The sequence below is a fragment of the Toxorhynchites rutilus genome, chromosome 2 (genome assembly GCF_029784135.1).
Source record: "Toxorhynchites rutilus septentrionalis strain SRP chromosome 2, ASM2978413v1, whole genome shotgun sequence".
NCBI classification, from domain to species: domain Eukaryota; kingdom Metazoa; phylum Arthropoda; class Insecta; order Diptera; family Culicidae; genus Toxorhynchites; species Toxorhynchites rutilus.
This window is the reverse complement of record NC_073745.1, coordinates 247,159,512-247,178,189: the sequence shown is the minus strand read 5'-3', so window position 1 is coordinate 247,178,189 and position 18,678 is coordinate 247,159,512. Positions and strand designations below refer to the sequence as shown.

The window sequence follows — 18,678 nt, the reverse complement described above, 5'->3', positions numbered from 1 at the left end:
CAGAATATTTACAAACCAAAGGACCATCTCTGAGTAACGTTGTGAACAGACTCAAGCACTGGTAGTTTTTCTTGCTGTCAAAAATTGCAATTCAAAAGGTTTTATTAAACCCGAACGATTAAACATTTTCTACTGAAAGAAGAAGTTTTCATAAGAGAAGCGGGAATTGCAAGAACGGTCATAATCGTTCAAAGAAGAAGTCGAATTTTTTTAAGCAATTCAAGCTCGACACATGTTATGAGTGTCTGACAGTGAACTAGAAGCGTTGACAAACTGGCAGCTAGGAAGTATCAGAAAGCGAGCTATTGCTAGAAATATTGTTGAAACTAACCTCAATGATGTCAATCACTGGATAACATTGAATGTGTTACAGTTCATCATGAAGTGGGAATTCCAATCAGGGCACGACTTCTTCTATAGGAGCATTGTAACACTGTGATCATTGGTTTGATCTATTGTAGTGATCATGGCATGCCAATTTCGAATATGAAAATGACTTTTATACTTCTTCCTTTCTCTTCAACCAATTTCAATGTCGATTGTTTGAATAGAATATGCATACTGAAACATCGATTCTCCAATTTCGTTCATGGCCTTCAACCGAGTTGAACGTTGGAAGGCTTTTCTTTCCGTGAGTTAGAAGGTTCGCTGTGCTGTGCGAATCGTTACAGTATCGGGTCCATAAACTACACGATTTTTTTTCGGCCGCCTTCGTTACAGTTTTACCTGTGGACTCCATCTTTGACGCGCTATAACTTGAAAATGAAAAGGACAATCACAACACTGTCAAAACGACACTTGTAGCACAGATTGTCGTCTTTGAAAAGCCGTATAGTATGACCCGATGCGATAAGTACAACACAATATATGTTTAAGTGTTGCCATATATTGACAATATACGACATTTCTTTTTCCCCAACCCAATATTAAGCCCGAAAACTCCCAAAATCATGAAGCGGAATTTGTAGGATATTCAGCCGAACCGTTTTCTCGTCACGTGAAACCATCCCAGTACTTTTCGCAAGTAGTGTAGCGACAGGAACTGTTGCATTGAAACAAGGAATAGTTACTGTTGAGATTCACACAAAATTGTTGACTTTTTTCAATTGACGGCATGCCGTTTGCCACAAGCATAAGGTAAATTCAATTTATATAGCTTGTTTTGAAGAGCACACTATAAGCGATCGAAATAGCCTGGTTTAGTAAACCAAAACGCTGGAACAAAGAGAGCAAGAAAATGGTTCCCATACGTAAAAATTGTCAGTGTTATGACACCTTTCATTTGACACTACTAAAAGATCTGTAAGTGGCGCCATTTCCGAGATCCAAGAGAAGGTCGGCTCAAGACCACGGGTCGGATTAGGACAAGTATTTTTCAAATTTGAGAGCGTATTTTTGAAATTCCTAAGTATCTATTCGTTGAGATGGTGACAAATCTCGATGCTCCATTCAGTCTCGAATCTCTGAAAACGAACAGTTGTTTTGTATGAATCAACATCTATATATTTATATATATATATATATATATATATATATATATATATATATATATATATATATATATATATGATTCTTATATATATATATATATATATATATATATATATATATATATATATATATATGATTCTTATGGACTCGGAAACTACTGAACCGATCAACATGAAAATTGGTATGTAGGGGTTTTTGGGGCCGGGGAAGGTTTTCGTAATAGTTTGAGACCCCTCCCCCCTCTCTAAGGGGGGGCTGCCATACAAATGAAACACAAATTTCGGCATTACTCGACAATTAATCAAGCAAATGCAGCCAAATTAGGCATATGGAGGTTTTAGGGTGCAATAAATGTTTCTATGGTGGTTAGACACTCCACCCCCATCTCTAAGGGGGGACGTTGTATGGCCGCACAAATTTCTGCATTACTCGAGAATTAATCAAGCAAACAAAACCAAATTCGGCTTGTAAAGGTTTTAGGGTGCAATAAATATTTTTACTGTGATTAGATACTCCTCCCCCCTCTCTAAGGGGGTGCCGCCATACAAATGAAACACAAATTTCTGCATGACTCGAAAACTAATCAAGAAAATACCAAATTTGACATGTGAAGGTTTTAGGTGACACAAAACGTTTCTAAGGCGAATAGACACTCCTCCCGTCTATCTGAGGGGAGAGGGGTCTCCAATACAAATGAAACACAAATTTCTGCATAACTCGAGAACCAATCATGCAAACGAAACTAAATTTGGCATGTGGAGGTTTCAGGATGCAATAAATGTTTCTATGGTGGTTCGACACTCCTCCCCCCTCTTTTAGGGTGGGATGTCATACAAATGAAAAACAAATTTCTGCATAACTCGATAACTAATCAAGCAAATGGAGTCAAATTTGACATGTGAAGATTTTAGGGGGCACGAAACGTTTTCTATGGTGAATGGACACTACTCCTCCCTCTCTAAGAGGTGAAGAGGGGAGGGGTCTGTCTTTATTCTATCATATTTTCTGTATCAAACATTTATTCCATGTTTAAGTGGACAGTGGACAAATATCAAAGGGGCATTTGATTCAGTTTCCATGGAAATTCTCAGAGAAGCTTCATAATCGTGGACTTTCACCAATTCTCAATAATTTCCTGTACAATTTACTGTCAGAAAAGCCAATGATTTTCTCTCATGGCAGCTCGAAATCTTCTCGTTACAGTTTTATGGGCCTACCACAAGGCTCCTGCCTAAGCCCCCTCTTGTACAGTTTTTACGTCAATGATATGGATGATTGTCTAACTAGAGACTGCACGCTGAGACAACTTGCAGACGATGGAGTTATTTCCATCACGGGTACTAATCCCGTCGTTCTGCAAAAGTCGTTGCAAGATACCCTGAACAATCTGTTCACGTGGGCCCTCAAGCTGGGTATTGAATTCTCTACGGAGAAAACTGAAATGGTCGTTTTTTCTAGGAAGCACGAACCCGCCCAATTCCAGCTTCACCTATCCGGCAAAACGATCCAACACTCTATGTTTTTCAAATACCTGGGTGTATATTTTGATTCTAAGTGTACCTGGGGGAGACACATTGCGTATTTGAAACAGAAATGCCAGCAAAGAATCAATTTTCTCCAAACAATTACCGGAACATGGTGGGGTGCCCATCCAGGAGACCTCATTCAGTTGTACAAAACAACGATATTATCAGTGTTAGAATATGGCAGTTTTTGCTTCAGATCAGCTGCCAGGATTCATATTCTCAAGCTGGAGAGAATACAATATCGTTGCTTGCGTATAGCCATGGGGTGTTTGCATTCGACACATACGATGAGTCTCGAAGTTTTGGCAGGAGTACCCCCGCTTACTCTTCGGTTCACAGAATTATTCTACAGATTTCTCATCCGTTGCAAGATCATGAATCCATTGGTGATTGATAACTTCGAAAATCTACTCCAACTGACTCCTCAGTCAAGTTTTATGTCTTTATACCATGAGTACCTTACCCATGAAGTGCACCCTTCACCAGGCATCTCCATCCAAGTTGGCTTTCCATACTTTTGCAATTCCTCTGTCACTTTTGATCTGTCCATGCGACAAAAAATCCATGGAATCCCAGATCACCTATGCTCCGATTCTATTCCGCCGATATTTTCGGAACAATATGGGAAAGTTAGATCTGATAAAATGTTCTTTACTGACGGTTCATTCATAAACGGGTCCACTGGCTTCGGCATCTTCAATGAAAATTCCAGTGCCTCTTTCAAACTCAAAGATCCTTGTTCCGTGTATGTCGCTGAACTGGGTGCGATATATTACGCATTAGGGATCATTGAAACATTGCCCATCGACCACTATTTTATTTTTTCAGACAGTCTCAGCTCAATAGAGACAATCCGCTCAATGAAAGTTGATAAATGCTCATCTTATTTCCTAACAAGAATAAGACAACTATTGAAGTGTTTTGGTCGAAAAATTATTCAAGATTACCTTAGCATGGGTTCCCTCTCATTGCTCGATTCCGGGGAATGAGAAAGCGGACTCGCTAGCTAAGGTGGGCGCTTTTGAAGGCACACTTTCTGAAAGGCAAATTGCTTGTAATGAATTTTTCCACATTCCTCGTCAGTATACGCTCGTAAGTTGGCAGCGCATGTGGAGTGGTGATGAGTTCGGTCGTTGGTTACACACGATTATCCCTAAGGTCTCGACGAGTGCATGGTTCAAGGGATTGAATGTAGGTCGTGATTTCATTCGCGTGATATCTCGGCTTATGTCCAATCACTACAACCTAAACGCGCATCTCTATCGCATTGGGCTCGCAGCAAACAATCTTTGTGATTGTGGCGATGGCTACCACGACATCGAGCATGTTGTCTGGTCGTGTATCCGGTTCCATGCTGCTCGCTCTCAGCTCTCTAGAGCACTGAGAGCAAAAGGCAGACAATCGGATATCCCCGTCCGGGATATCTTAGGTAGCCGGGATCCTGATCTTCTGCTTCATCTATACCTGTTCCTCAGAAACGCCGATGTCAACGTTTAATGATGTTCCCTTCGTTGTGTCCCCGTTTCATATCCCTCCTATCCGATCGATAAACTTTTACTTAGTCGCGGCAATACATACACACACTCTTTACAGACACACGGGCCAAAGGTTGTGCAGTCCACTGATCATTCAACAAGAGCCAAAGGTTGTACCGCTCATGACAACTCTACACGAACTGATGATTGCGCCGGCTAGTGACCATTCTATCCTGGATTCCTCGAGTCGAGAAAGACGCACCACGCTAGATATGGGGTACAGACTAGGGGGCGTTGCTGATTAATGGTCAGCTGCATCCCAATAGGAAGTATCCCGTGTCGGGCACACGTACAGAGCATCGAAGACTGCAACATACCAATTATGAGAACACTTGTAATACTAACCTCGAGCCAACCGCGAGTAATCGGTTACATATTACTAACATAGTTGTAAGCAAACATTGTCGAAATATTGAACTCCCGGCCCCGTTAGGCTGACGCCATATGAGCCTTAATAAAAATATATATTTTGGATAAAAAAAAAATTATTCCATGTTACGGAGAAACATGTTATTTACAAGTGGTTGAAAAATCTTGAACGAGAATTCTGTCTGAAAATAATCTGATATTATAATGATGAGTTTTGGTACTAGGAATTTTTTAGTGAAAGGTAGATTCAACGGGGTCGATTAGAAGAGCAATCAATGAGCAATTCTACGATTGGACTCATGAACTTGCGCTTAGTAAAAACACGAATGTTTGAATGTATTGATAACAAAAAACAAATTTAGGGCGAGACGATAATATAACATCAATTTATAACAGCTCCTGTTCCTCTCAGTCAAATACTACATGGTTCGAAAGAACCAATCCCAACAGATGTGAACATTAATTTTCTTTCTCTGTCTCTTCGAAATTCTACGAACATATCGAACTTCACTCGAAGAACCTTTGATTCCGACCTGGGTAGATATCCAATTTTCTACGTTGATGTTCTCATTATTTAATAAAATCTAGAATAATATTTTTCAAACGACTTTGATTTTGTGCACAGATTATGTTAGTGTTACGTAACATGAGAGAGAGGGGTTGTCTTGAATTACTCATTGTTACATTGTGGGGAGGGGATCCAAAAATCGCACTTTTTGCGTTACGTAATTTGTGCACCACGCCATACCGTTGAATTTCATTCCTAAATGTGTATCCTGAGAGTAACGCATCAACAATCACCAACATCTTAGAAATTTTTTAATGATTTGGAATTTTTCACGAGATCCTCCAGAACATTTACGAAAGCATTGGTGACATTCTTGATGATGACCCTTCAAGAACTGCTGCACAATTTTGTTTTTTAAAAGATGCCGTCTTGTATTTTAAAATTCGAATAAATAATTGTGATCCAAAGATCCTTGTTTCTTCTCCTTGCGCGATAAGGGAAAAGTTGGCCAGGAATCTTGGCAATCGGACATCCTCAACATCAACATTACATTCGAAACATCAGGGGAAAGAACTCAATGTGTAAATGAGTTTAAATTCTCGTTTTTGATTCGTATCTGTATGTACAATCAATCATTGTTAATAATAAATTCATTATAGACACACATCGCGGCACTGTTGGGGTTTTTTTCTAGGAAGAATCAGTTCAGGAGTCTCAGAAGAGGAGAGAAGTCAAGATAACAGCTCTATATATATATATATATATATATATATATATATATATATATATATATATATATATATATATATATATATATATATATATATATATATATATATATATCTACCATAGAATACAAGATAGAAATAATCTTGAAATGGAATTTAAGCGTAATTCAATGATTTTCCACAGTTTGTCCAAATGTCCAAGTGGACATCATGGGGGGGGGTACGAATAGAGACTACGCTTGTTCGCGGAGGAGGAGAAGAATGTCTAAAACTGTGCTTTTTCTGTCCACGTGGTATGTGGACAGCCCCTCTCAGGGGATTTTTGTTTCCTAATCAATTCATACATGTATGCGTTCTGCATAGTAACAATCTTGACCTAACTTTGTTTTTTCCTTTTTCCAGATAATGCAAATACTAGAACCATTCTGAGGCGACCATCTCCGCTTTGCTGTGGGCTGTAGTACGGAACAGCCGAAATTGCGCGGATCGGGAGCCCCGCAAGAGAAACAATGGGAATGTATTCTTGAACCGTTGTATTCAATTTCGGCTGATTAGCACTACAATATTCCTCCAGAAAGTGGAATGTCAACTGACACGGAACCGGAACCACGAACTCAGTGGGTCATTCAGTTGATCTGCAAATTGCATGAACTTCCATAGATTTCATCGAGAAGAATTGTTATATTTTGTTGCTTTAAAAGAAGAGAGGAGTAAATGATCTGGAAACGTTGTTATACGAACGAGATGTAGAGGTATACTCTTTGATGAATGACACACATTAGTAAGAGCAAACTTTTAAATACTCGAGTTTAGATTTTTCATCTTCAAACCTACAAAATACACTATCCATTGCAAACACATCAACAACATCTGATGGAAGATGGCAAGCATAAACTTGACAGTTTGATAACGTTTGCTCTTTATGTTTAGATTATGGGAATATAGTTGAAATATAAAAAAAACAATCACCACAAAAAGGTTAGTGCAAAAATGTGCTAACGTATAGAGCCAGATAAAAACATATTATGAAAGTTGCTTTCCTTCTCCTTTTAATAATAATGAATCATGATTTGAAAAAAAAAATTATGCTAGGTTGCCACAAACCAATGACAACGCCATGATATTGTTCAATCGTAGGAGCGTTCATTGTTAAAAAAAACAAAAATGTTTGAAGATGATTGCTTTTGTTGCACCTAGCTTTGACGATGGCGGGACTTTCACATTAATTGATGCGAGGATTAATTGATACGAAACATCAAACGAAGCTGATAACTGAAACGGAAGAGCTTAATGATGCTGTTAATAAGATGAACATAAGTTCTGTGTAATTAACACTGTAGAAAAGTGAAAATAAAATCTTTTGCAAGTAAAAGGAAATCATGTGAAATAAGACGAAAAGAATGCCCATTTTTGAACGGTAAGTTATCTAATAATCTCAAACATTCCATTTCAATGCTAATTCGAAGTAACAAATACGTAGTTGAACGAATTAAAGATGTGTTCACAAAGTTACAAGACTGATTTTGCTATGTAGAAGAGGCCTAACGAATTTGATGCAATGAGCAATTCGCTAGTGGTGTGAAAGCTTGTCAGTGCCTTAGTCAGTGTCTTAGAAGAAAGTATTAAGTATTCAGGAAAATAACTGACATAAAAATTAGTATATGGTTTTCTACAATGCGGTAAAATTAATATTCAATGCTCTTGTTGTTTTTCTTGACGTGACGACGCTTCGTGATTAATTTCATCTCGCAGAGCGTGATGCCACAAAATGCATGCCGATATTTGCAGGGTTTTTGTAAATTTTCTGAAAAGCTTAATATACCGGAATTTACGTTCACCTATTGTTGACAAATTGTGGAACAGAGTTTCTTTGCATGTTTGAAGGGGGCACCCTACCGTGGAAGGTCGGAAAATAACGGATGTTCGGGATATTTTCCCGTATGTTGGAATTAAAATTGTATATTGGGATATTTTTGTGATTGGTTAAGGTACAGGGTTTTCCAACTTTAAATTCCGAAAGTAAATTGAAATAAAACACACTTAGAATTCGAATTTCGATGAAACTTTTTTTTCAAATTAAAGTTTGGTTTATGCCATTATGTGTGAAATACAACATCATTCAAATGTCCACCTAGGGCTTCCTCGCACACCTTGACCCGGAACAGGTAATTTTCGATGACTTTTCGGCACATATGGGGCGGTATCTCGGTCATAACTTCACGAATGTTGTCTTTCAAATGTTCAAGAGTTTGCGGAGAGTTGGCATAGAGTATCCATATCTTCAATTTGTGGCAAAAAAAATCGGTTAACATGTGGCCGTCCTCATTTTCAAAGAAATACGGCCCGATGACTCCACCAGACCATAATGCGCACCAAACAGTGACTTTTGGCGGATGCAATGGCCTCTCAACAATCACGTGTGGATTTTCTGAGCCCCATATACGGAAATTTTGGGTATTCACATAGCCACCGAGCTCGAAATGTGCCTCATCGCCTCATCGCGAAAATTTGATGCGAAAATTCAGCATTTTGCTGCTGTTGTTCGTTCACCCAATCGACGTATGCCCGACGCATTCCATGGTCACCACGCTCTAATTTTTGTACCAGTTGGACTTTATATGGATGTAGGTGCAAGTCCAAATGCAAAATTCGCCACAATGATGTGTTTGACAAGCCCAATTGCTGAGCACGCCGTGGAATCGAAACATTCGGGTCATCCTCCACACTGGCAGCAACAGCAGCAATATTTTCGGCCGAACGCACATTACGATGATGCACAGGTTTCACAATATCCGCTACGGATCCAGTTTGTTCGAATTTACGCACTACATTAGCGATTGTGTGCTCTGTAGGCCGTCCATGACGACCAAACCGTCCGTAATGCTCGTAAAACATTTGCCGGTTTTTCATCATTTTTATAGTATAATTTAACAAAATTAACACGTTGTGCTATGCTAAAACGATCCATATTGTAAAATGGCAGACATTCAACTAACGATATGACGCTTTGGTTGACAGCTATGTCAAACGGTTGTCGGCGCAGGGCTGTATACTTTCGGAAGCCCGAAATGGAAGACCCTGTATATTCGGAGATGCTTTTTTTCTGAGACGAGACATGACAATAGGGGGTCGATTCCGGGCCACTTTTTCTGTCAAACTCGGACCACTTGCAACTCGCCTTCTGATTGGCTAATGAGTAAAATAATTAACAAAGGTAAATATACAAAAATGGGATTTCCAACATTTTCACAGTGTTGCCAAATATATTCAAAATTGAATAATTGTTGCATTCACATTACAATTTAGCGATAATTTCTATAATGGATTTTTTTGTATATTTTCGTTTCTATTACGTCCGGTGTTTAGTTCCCGAAGAGAAGGAAACATTGCATCGGAACTTCCACCCTACATCCTTTCGGGATTCTTTTGCCATCTAGCATAGCATAATAGCAGCGACCTAACAGAGAAGAGCATTCAATTATTTTCCAACCGTAAAGCAGTTAGCAATATAATTATAATCTAACAAATAACAACCAAGGCAGCAGAAAAGTATTAAAAATCATATTGGAACTTGAATAAACCATACATACCTACAGAAAAAAAAACCTGAATAAACGCTATGTTATTATTTTGGAATGTATGATTTTATCAATAATTCAGTACTGTTAGTATTTGAACGATATCAAAGTTAAATTATAAGGCCTTATTTCCGTATACACTCCACAGTAAAAACGAATTGAGGTTTATCCGCGAGATACGGTGTCGATATCTGGAAACGAAATAAGCTTTTAACAAGTCTTACTACTCGGCCCGAAGGCACTTTTAAATTGTTAAAACCTGAATGAAAATTTTTACTTGGCGTTATTTATTTACTTGAAGAACGTCTTTCTTACCCTAATTTGACCTGTTTTCTATACACTTTCCGATATTCTCACTAAAACTACTCATTATAATATAAAATTATCTTCAGATACAATTTTTGTGCGAGATTATTTTACCAAATGAAGAAAGCAAAGTTTTCCATTCACAATCAACACTAATATGATACGGAGAAGTTAATTTTCATTCATAATTTCTATTTGAAGAGTGTTCATTCTACCTGAAAACCCATCATTTTCTCTAACTCGTAAAACGAAATTTAATGGCGTGTCGTCCATTCCATTTTCATCTTGAAGTGTAAACGGTAAGGCCCGTAATCTCTTGATAAATAAAATGAACTTTGAATTTAATTCATATATTTCTACATATCATACTCCTACTATCAAATCTACGTTTTCTAATTTTCTTTATATCTTCACATTTGATTTTTTGGATACCAAAATAACAGGAAAATACTTATTGTTTAAAATATGTGATATTCGGTTGGAAGATTAATACAAAAAAAATTATGCAACTCAGAAAATACATGATACGAAGAACACATGTTTTTCATGGGAAAATAATCTTCCGAAATTTTATAACATTTGGCAACCTTCACATCTCGCTTCCCTATTATCTAGCATTTGGTCAATGAAAATGCAGAAGGAAGAGTAAGAAGCCAGTTGTCACGTCTTGTCTTAGCTTTTTTTGGTTCTTTGGATGCCAATATAGTGATTATCATGCTAATGGCGGCTGGGTGCGTGGGTGTCCTCTCTAAAACTGGTGGTACGTTTTTCTCAGAATCCAGTCAACCAATATGGCTGAAATTGGCATGTAAACTTTGCGTATGTTTCGGACATTGAACATTGAATGACGCATGCATTAAAAAAACTACAAAATAAAATCCAATGGACCAAATTTCCTTAAATCCTACGTTTGTTGGGCCTCCTACAAAAATGTATCGATGTCTTTATCCGCCGAATATAGCCGATCCGCCAACATAAAACGGTAAAGTGCAGCTAAGGTTGTAGAGGGAGACCGAGAGCAAGGTAGTCTGATTGTTCCGCCCTTTGGCCGGCAGGTCGGAGCAACCAGCCAAACTGTGAACAGTCTGTGTCAGTCTAGGCCGGTCGTTTCTGAACAGTAGGCAATCACATAGAAAGAGCGACTGAAAATAGACGATGTACCGAAGACCACCAACCGCTTGACAGATCGATTTTATGAATAGTGTAGAGATCAAGTACCAAAGAATCGATCTTTGTTGAATCGATCTTTGAAAAATCGAATGCCTTTTTTCCAATTTATTTACTTGTACTATATAAGTGTTGTCTTTTCTTCAAACAAGCAGATCGACGATATATGCAGTGGTTCATCGCGAATAAACCTCTCTGAAACCTCGGAACATTTTTCTGTATTATAGTGACTTTCATCACTTTTTGGCTTCCATTTTTGGAAGAATGTCGGGAGTGACCCATAGCGTGAGAGGTACGGATGTTACGTTATGCCAGATCGCCTCCACCCCGGAACCTAATCTATTGCACCCAACTGCTAAGAGGATATGCTTGGATAACATGAGAAGGAAACATTACTTATCATATCACTTTAATTGATGTATTATTAAAATGTGTGAGCGATAATACATTTGTGACTAATCAGGCGTACGGACCGCCGGAACTACACGGGAGCACCGAAGGAAGAACGCAAATTCGTAAAGTAATATTTCAATCAATCAGTTATACATTACTTACTACAATGTTCGCTTTGTTTAAGGTGAAGGTGAAAGCTAGCCATTGTAGTAGTATAAGTAGAAGCACATGTTTTCATGGGGTAATAGTGTTTGTGAGAGAAGAGCAAAGCACACGTAAATAGATCAATTCACTTATCAGTCTGTGATGCGCTTCACTGACACGAGTCTTAGAATACATTTGAAAAAAAAAATAACAATTCAATACTAAAGTAAAATGTATGAACGATATGTTCCGATGAACAATTGCAAATATAAATATATATAGAAGGTGCTTTTGCATATGAAGTAAAATTCTGATTATACGCGAGCGTAACATGAGCAAATTTATAACACATGCGAATTGGGGCTCTTTTGGTATTAACAAGTTCTTCTGCATAGTAACTCGATGTTGATAACTCCTTAATATTTTCCTTCGTTGATCGTATTGTTTTCACATATTCACGTTGGAAATCCTTAACCCTTCTCTTCATTGGCCGAGGCATTTTGATTGAATGTAATACTTTTCCGTTTACTGTTTTTAAAACCATAGGCAGCCGTGGCAGTGTTCCGAGCTCTGCAATACAATTTTCCTACCCAATGTTAAAGTTGCTAAAACCTACATTATAGACCCATTAAACATAAAAATAATAATTGTATTGATATCAACAAAATTTTATTCTATTGATTTTAATGACATGAAACGCTAAGACTCAGGAATAACTTTATATTGAGTGGTTTTTATAGCTGTTTCGATGGTGTTGTCTGGCATCAGTGTCGAAAAAATAAGGATGCTTTCACCAATACAAACAAAACCATTGCCGCAGATTGAAAAACGAAAATTTAACTTTCAGAGCACTTGCCCGAGTTTTCCGACGTTTTTCACTATACAGTGCGACAGCAGATGCAGATTTAACATCTTGTGAGTAATCGATTAGAATTGTGTTGATATTACATGATGGGAAGTGTGCGAAAACGATCATTTTCTTCACACTGTTTCGCAAAATTTTTGATTTTCTGGCGAGGGGTGAGGGAGGGAGATGAAATAAATGAGCGCCATTGTGGCAGCCATTTGTGGCTAGCTTCCACCTTCACCTTAACCATTTCATTGAGATGTTCATTGCGGAGGAATCCATTAGCAGATACGACGCGTTTTGTGTATATCGGTCGATGTTTTGGATATAAATTTAACTACAATCAATAGATTTTCACACCTGAAACATATTGTTTTACATTTTCTCAGCATAAAAAACGTCGCGGCGTTACTTTAAGAACGAGAAGTCGATACAATTATTATCAGTGCCACACCGAGCAAAATTTCATATTTAGTAAATCTTACTCTTATCTCTTACCGAGCTCGAGTTTAATGTGTTGCAATTGCATATATTTAAGCGTTTCAGGAATAGTTCCTAAAGGAAAATATCAGGGACGCAAACCAAAACAAAATAATTCTCTGTAGGTATGCAATAAGCAAACCAAACAACTCAAAACATTATGACACAAACACCAATAGCTATCACTCGGTCGATGCTATCGACTTGCTCGGTATCTGTAATAGTAAAATAGAGGTAACGAACAAATTTCTTATCGACTCGATTTCTATAATAGGGCCAATTGAGTGAGTTTAAGGTGAAGGTGGAAGCTAGCCATTGTAGTAGTATAGGTAAAACCACGTGTAAAAATGGGGTAATAGTGTTTGTGAGAGAAGAGCAAAGCACATGTAAATAGATCAATTCACTTATCAGACTGTGTGGCGCTTCATTGACACGAGTCTTTGAATACATTTGAAAAAAAAATAACAATTCAATACTGAAGTTAAATGTTTGAACGATATGTTCCGATGAACCATGCCAATTGCAAACATAAATATATAGAAGGGGTATTTTTGGATATGAAGTAAAATTCTGATTATACGCGAGCGTAACATGTGCAAATTTATAACACATGCGAATTGGGGCTCTTTTGATATTAACAAGTTCTACCGCATAGTAACTCGATGCTGATAATTCCTCAATATTTTCCTTCGTTGGTCGTATTGTTTTCACATATTCACGTTGGAGAACCTTAACCCTTCTCTTCGTTGGCTGAGACATTTTGATTGAATGTAATACTTTTCCGTTTATTGTTTTTGAAAGCATAGGCAGCCGTGGCAGTGTTCCGAGCTATGCAATACAATTTTCTTACCCAATATTAAAGTTGCTAAAACTTACATTATAGACCCATTAAACGTAAAAATAATGATTGTATTGATATCAACACTATTTTATTCTATTGATTTTCATGACATGAAAGGCTATGACTCAGGAATAACATTTTATTGAGTGGTTTTGATAGCTGTTTCGATGATGTTGTCTGGCATCAGTGTCGAAAAAATAACGATGCTTTCACCAATACAAACAAAACCATTGCCGAAGATTGAAAAATGAAAATTTAACTTTCAGAGCACTTGCTCGAGTTTTCCGACGTTTTTCACTATACAGTGCGACAGCAGATGAAAATTTAATATATTGTGAGTAATCGATTAGATTTTGGTTGATATTACTTCATGGGAAGTGTGCGAAAACGATCATTTTCTTCACATAGTTTCGCGCAATTATTGATTTTCTGGCGAGGGGTGAGCGACGGAGATGAAAGAAATGAGCGCCATTGTGGCAGCCATTTGTGGCTAGCTTCCACCTTCACCTTAAGTCTTAAAGAACATAATATTAGGTTGGGGAAGTTATCCCAACCTAATATTAACGTCCAGAATTGACCACCAAAGAGATATTCTGTTTCATCAGGACAACGCAAGGCTACACATTTCCAAGAGCTTGATTGGGATGGTTAATGCGTCCATCATATAGTCCGGATCTGGCACCAAGCGATTACCACCTTTTTCTAGCATTGCAAAATTTCCAGAGTGATAAAAAGTGGGTATCAAGAGAAGGTTGTAAGAATCTATTGCTATAGTTCTCCGCCAATAAGAACCAAGACGTCTATAATGGAAACATTATGAAGCTACCTTTGGAATGCAATGCATTTTCCAACAAAACGGTGCATATTTGACCCAAATTGGACAATCCGAAGCATATTAAAATAGTTTTGAATTTCGCCCAAAAATAATGGATTACTTTTTCCTCAATTTAATATAATTAATTACAAGCATTTTAAAGAATTGTTTTTATTCACTTTAGCGTATGGATGGATGTATTTATCATGGCCGCGGTACACTTTATTGTAAACAGAAACGATTGGGAGATACATGTCTAATAATTAAAAAAAATAGTATCAATTAACAATGCTTAATGTAAAATTATGTGGTTCATGAAAATATAGTGACTGAATAAACACCCACAAATTGGCCGTCATCAGCACATGAATAAGATGTTCCATAGCTCGCTTTGGTACTCTAATGAAGTCTTCGGTTATGTTTAAATTACGATTCCTAATTCCTTCATTCGTTGTTCTAATTCAATCGTGGATAACCCTCGTTCTTTGTTGTAATGATAGGTAAGTAACAATTGCTTCTCTTCCAGTCCTGGTACTTGATCGAACAGGGATCGCTCCAAATCTCTGTCGATGTCGTTCTCTTCACGCAGGACACAAAAATATAGCAGGAAAGCAGACACACTTGCAATAACGGCATACGGCTGGAACCATGGCACATCCTCATTTACGTGGCCGCTTCGTGTCTGCTGTGCCTTCCATCGCGCTGCGGTGCTATTGAAATATTTTATCGGTTCATCCTTGCTTTCAGGTTCTGTGTTTTTGTTTTTGTGTACTTTAGCACTTGTTTGAACGCTCCGTTGAGTAGAGAGTTTTGTGAATTGTTGAGCTCTACAAAATAAAAAATAAGAATGTACTAAATTTCACCGAAAAGATAAATTGGATACTGATAACAACAATACGTTTCATTTACTAATATCTACAGTAATCCGGTACTTACATAGGGGAAACTTTATGCAAAACCTGACAGACTTTATACATATCGGACGTAAAATGTACTATGGTACTGAATTATTATATATTTCAATAAAATTGATTACTTATGCAATTTAGGTTTTTGTTTACTATGTCCAATAATGAATAATGACAGTTGTTTCATTTGAGTTGCATACACAAGATGAGTTATCGAGGGTGGGAACATTCCTGTTTTCAATCAACCATGCGTTACGATATCAACAAAGTTTATATAAAGCATTCCTCAATATTATCATTGAAATAGAGTTTTAGAATTGATTTCTTTCAGTAAAACTTGATGGCGATCATTGTATTATTGTGTATTTCAGGAATAAACTTTGCTTTCAGTTCTACAACATAACATCACCTTCCGAATAATATTTTAACGAATTTGCATACCTTAGTGAATACCTTGGTTCGTAACGCATGTGATGCTTTAGAAACGTCGAATAGAAAACGTAAATAAAATAAGCGCGCAATTTTCAAGTGAAATACCATGGAAGAAGATGGTTCTCAAAATAATCAGACGAATCCGAATAAACCCGGATTACTCGATTCGGAAGAAATTGATTTTGGCAGCGAGCCGTTCTCCGGCCAGCCTTTGATTGACAAACAAAGCGATGACAACATACAACATTCCGAACTGGAAGAAAATAGTGAAGAGCAACCGACTGAAGACAACGATGTTGGTGATCAAATCGAAGAAGAAGAAGAAGAAGCAGTAGAGAATTCAGAGATTCAACCTGGAGAACCGGCATCATCAGTTACTAAACCCGGAAAAACAGGTGACTAGTTGTTAGCATGCGATCATAATCTTAAGCTCACATTCTCGCCCATTTTCAGTATCCAACGAGCCACGGCTAGTTCAGTTCCCACTCTCGAAAATCAAACATTTGATGAAGTTAGATCCAAATGTGCACATTGTATCGGCGGAAGCTGTTTTTCTCATTGCTCGTTCAGCGGAATTATTTGCACAGACATTAACGAAAGAATCGTACACACATACTGTGGCTAGCAAAAAGAAAACCTTGGCAAAACGAGATGTGGAGATGACGGTTGAATCCGTTGATACACTTGCATTTCTTGAAGGCATGATTAATGTGTGAGACACGTAGTCTGCTATGTAACGGAAAGCATTTAAAGGATATCTGTAGCTTTTGAGACTTGTCTAGATAGAAGTAATTTTCAATAAGATCAACGTTTTCAAGGAAAGCAAATAAACAAATTGGATCTCGATAAGGTGCGATAAGCATAGGCTATAGATGTACAATCTATTTCAGCCTTTGGTTTAAGTTAACCGGCTATCGCTATCAATTGTTGAAGCTCATCTAATCCGTTAGTTTTAATTAAGCGATGACCTTAAATTGAATTTGGAAATTTGTATATTTTTTGTGATTGAAGACACTAATAAAAATAACCATAATAGATCAAACTGTATTTTTGTTCACAATCTTGATGTTCCATGTATCTCTGACTAATTCAAGCAGTAAACACATTTATGGACCCTTCACAAAGGGTGGATTTAGACTAGTGATATATTCGTGTGAAAAAATATGATGAGATTAGAAATCGCATCAACCGTTTACACTAGCGCGAACTTATATAGTGAATATATTCATATTTTCGGTGAATTTATTCACCTGAAGTAGAACTGCATCCAACTTTAGTGATTTCTAAAGGTAGGTTTAGAGTTCCCGTGAACGTGAACGCGGACAAACGCTTTTTTTGTTAATAATTCATCAGTTCATATATAAAACGCGAGGAAAACATCTTGAAACGATAGGAAGGAAAATTTTCTAGTTGAAAAACATGTTTAAACACAATTCATATTGATAAAAGTGGATTAAATCAATATTTCATAACGATTCTGAATTTCCATCGTGTAATCGAGATGTTGGTGAACTCACCATAGTTCACCGACTTCGGTGAACGTGAACGTGAAAACAGTGGTGAATATAGACGTCAAAATATTTCTCCGTTCATGTTCACGTTCGAATGTCCCAAGGCATTCTGAAAGTTATTTCACCGTGAACTGTAAAATGATATGTTTAGCAATTTTCAAGTTATCAATGAAAAATTTCATATGGATGCAATTTCATTCAATCGGATCTCTGCGCGGGTTAAAAAACTTGCTTCGGGTTTATTTGTGAACAATTGTATATTTTATCCGAAATACTTTATTGAAGATCAATGTTTATTTACTTCACGTTTACTGCCGATTTTTTAATATGAACGTGAACGTGAACAAAATCATTCTATTCACCACGATTTTTTGAGTTGTTTGTTCGGAATGTAGTTCACCGTGAAATGATCGTACTATTCCACCACCTGTTCAAGTTCACGTTCACGGGAACTCTAAACCAGGCTTAACCAGTGAGAAATTCACCAGCGTTTACATATGCCTGAATTTATTCTATACACTCTATACATATATAGAAGTGTATCTTATACATTCTCACTCGTTTACATCTATTTTCAGGTGAATAAATCCATCTACAGCTATAAATCTCCCTAATGTAAACCCGCCATAATATCAATTATTCAAGGTGATATTTCCTGAAGTTCGAATTGAGTGGTGATGCAAACCTCTATATGTACCAGGTGAAACAATCATATGAAATGCACTTTCAGCCATATTGGAAATGCTGTCGGTATTGTTTACAAATAGCATCAGAACGCTGCCGGCGGCTCTCTACAAACTGCTACGACGCTTATTCGAACGATGCCTACTATGTTCGGGTTTCGCGAATTTATGTGAAACATAAAGAATGATTTTGTAGAATTTCATTCTCATATCCACTACTCTTGCATGTGAAAATGCAAAAATGGCATATCCTAGCAATAACAAAACAAACAACCCCCGCTCCACAAACCGTAATCCCCTTCTTATTGAAGTGATGATGTTGCTTCACCTGTTCTACATTTATGCAAGCGCCTTGATGCAAACAAGACGTGCCCAAGGTGCTTATATAAATGTATAACAGGTGAAGCAACATCATCA

The 18,678-nt window shown here is 37.5% G+C and overlaps 2 protein-coding genes and 1 long non-coding RNA gene across 3 annotated transcripts in view; 2 read left to right on the top strand and 1 right to left on the bottom strand.

Moving 5' to 3' along the window:
• The window catches only part of LOC129770321 (uncharacterized), a 106,534-nt gene extending 99,015 nt beyond the window's left edge, over positions 1-7,519 (top strand). The window contains exon 3 of the long non-coding RNA XR_008742096.1: positions 6,560-7,519. This is a non-coding gene — a long non-coding RNA (uncharacterized LOC129770321). The remainder of the gene's footprint in view (positions 1-6,559) is intronic.
• A 7,395-nt stretch (positions 7,520-14,914) lies between these two features.
• On the bottom strand, positions 14,915-15,807 carry LOC129769448 (uncharacterized). Its single transcript, XM_055771730.1, has 2 exons — positions 15,664-15,807; positions 14,915-15,554 (listed from the first exon to the last, which is right to left on the bottom strand). Exons 1-2 carry the CDS (start codon positions 15,702-15,704, stop codon positions 15,149-15,151), a joined length of 447 nt encoding a protein of 148 aa, XP_055627705.1. The 5' UTR covers positions 15,705-15,807; the 3' UTR covers positions 14,915-15,148.
• A 309-nt stretch (positions 15,808-16,116) lies between these two features.
• LOC129769606 (DNA polymerase epsilon subunit 4) lies at positions 16,117-17,109 on the top strand. The gene is made up of 2 exons (XM_055771983.1): positions 16,117-16,462; positions 16,521-17,109. Exons 1-2 carry the CDS (start codon positions 16,174-16,176, stop codon positions 16,781-16,783), a joined length of 552 nt encoding a protein of 183 aa, XP_055627958.1. The 5' UTR covers positions 16,117-16,173; the 3' UTR covers positions 16,784-17,109.
• Positions 17,110-18,678: the final 1,569 nt, after the last annotated feature.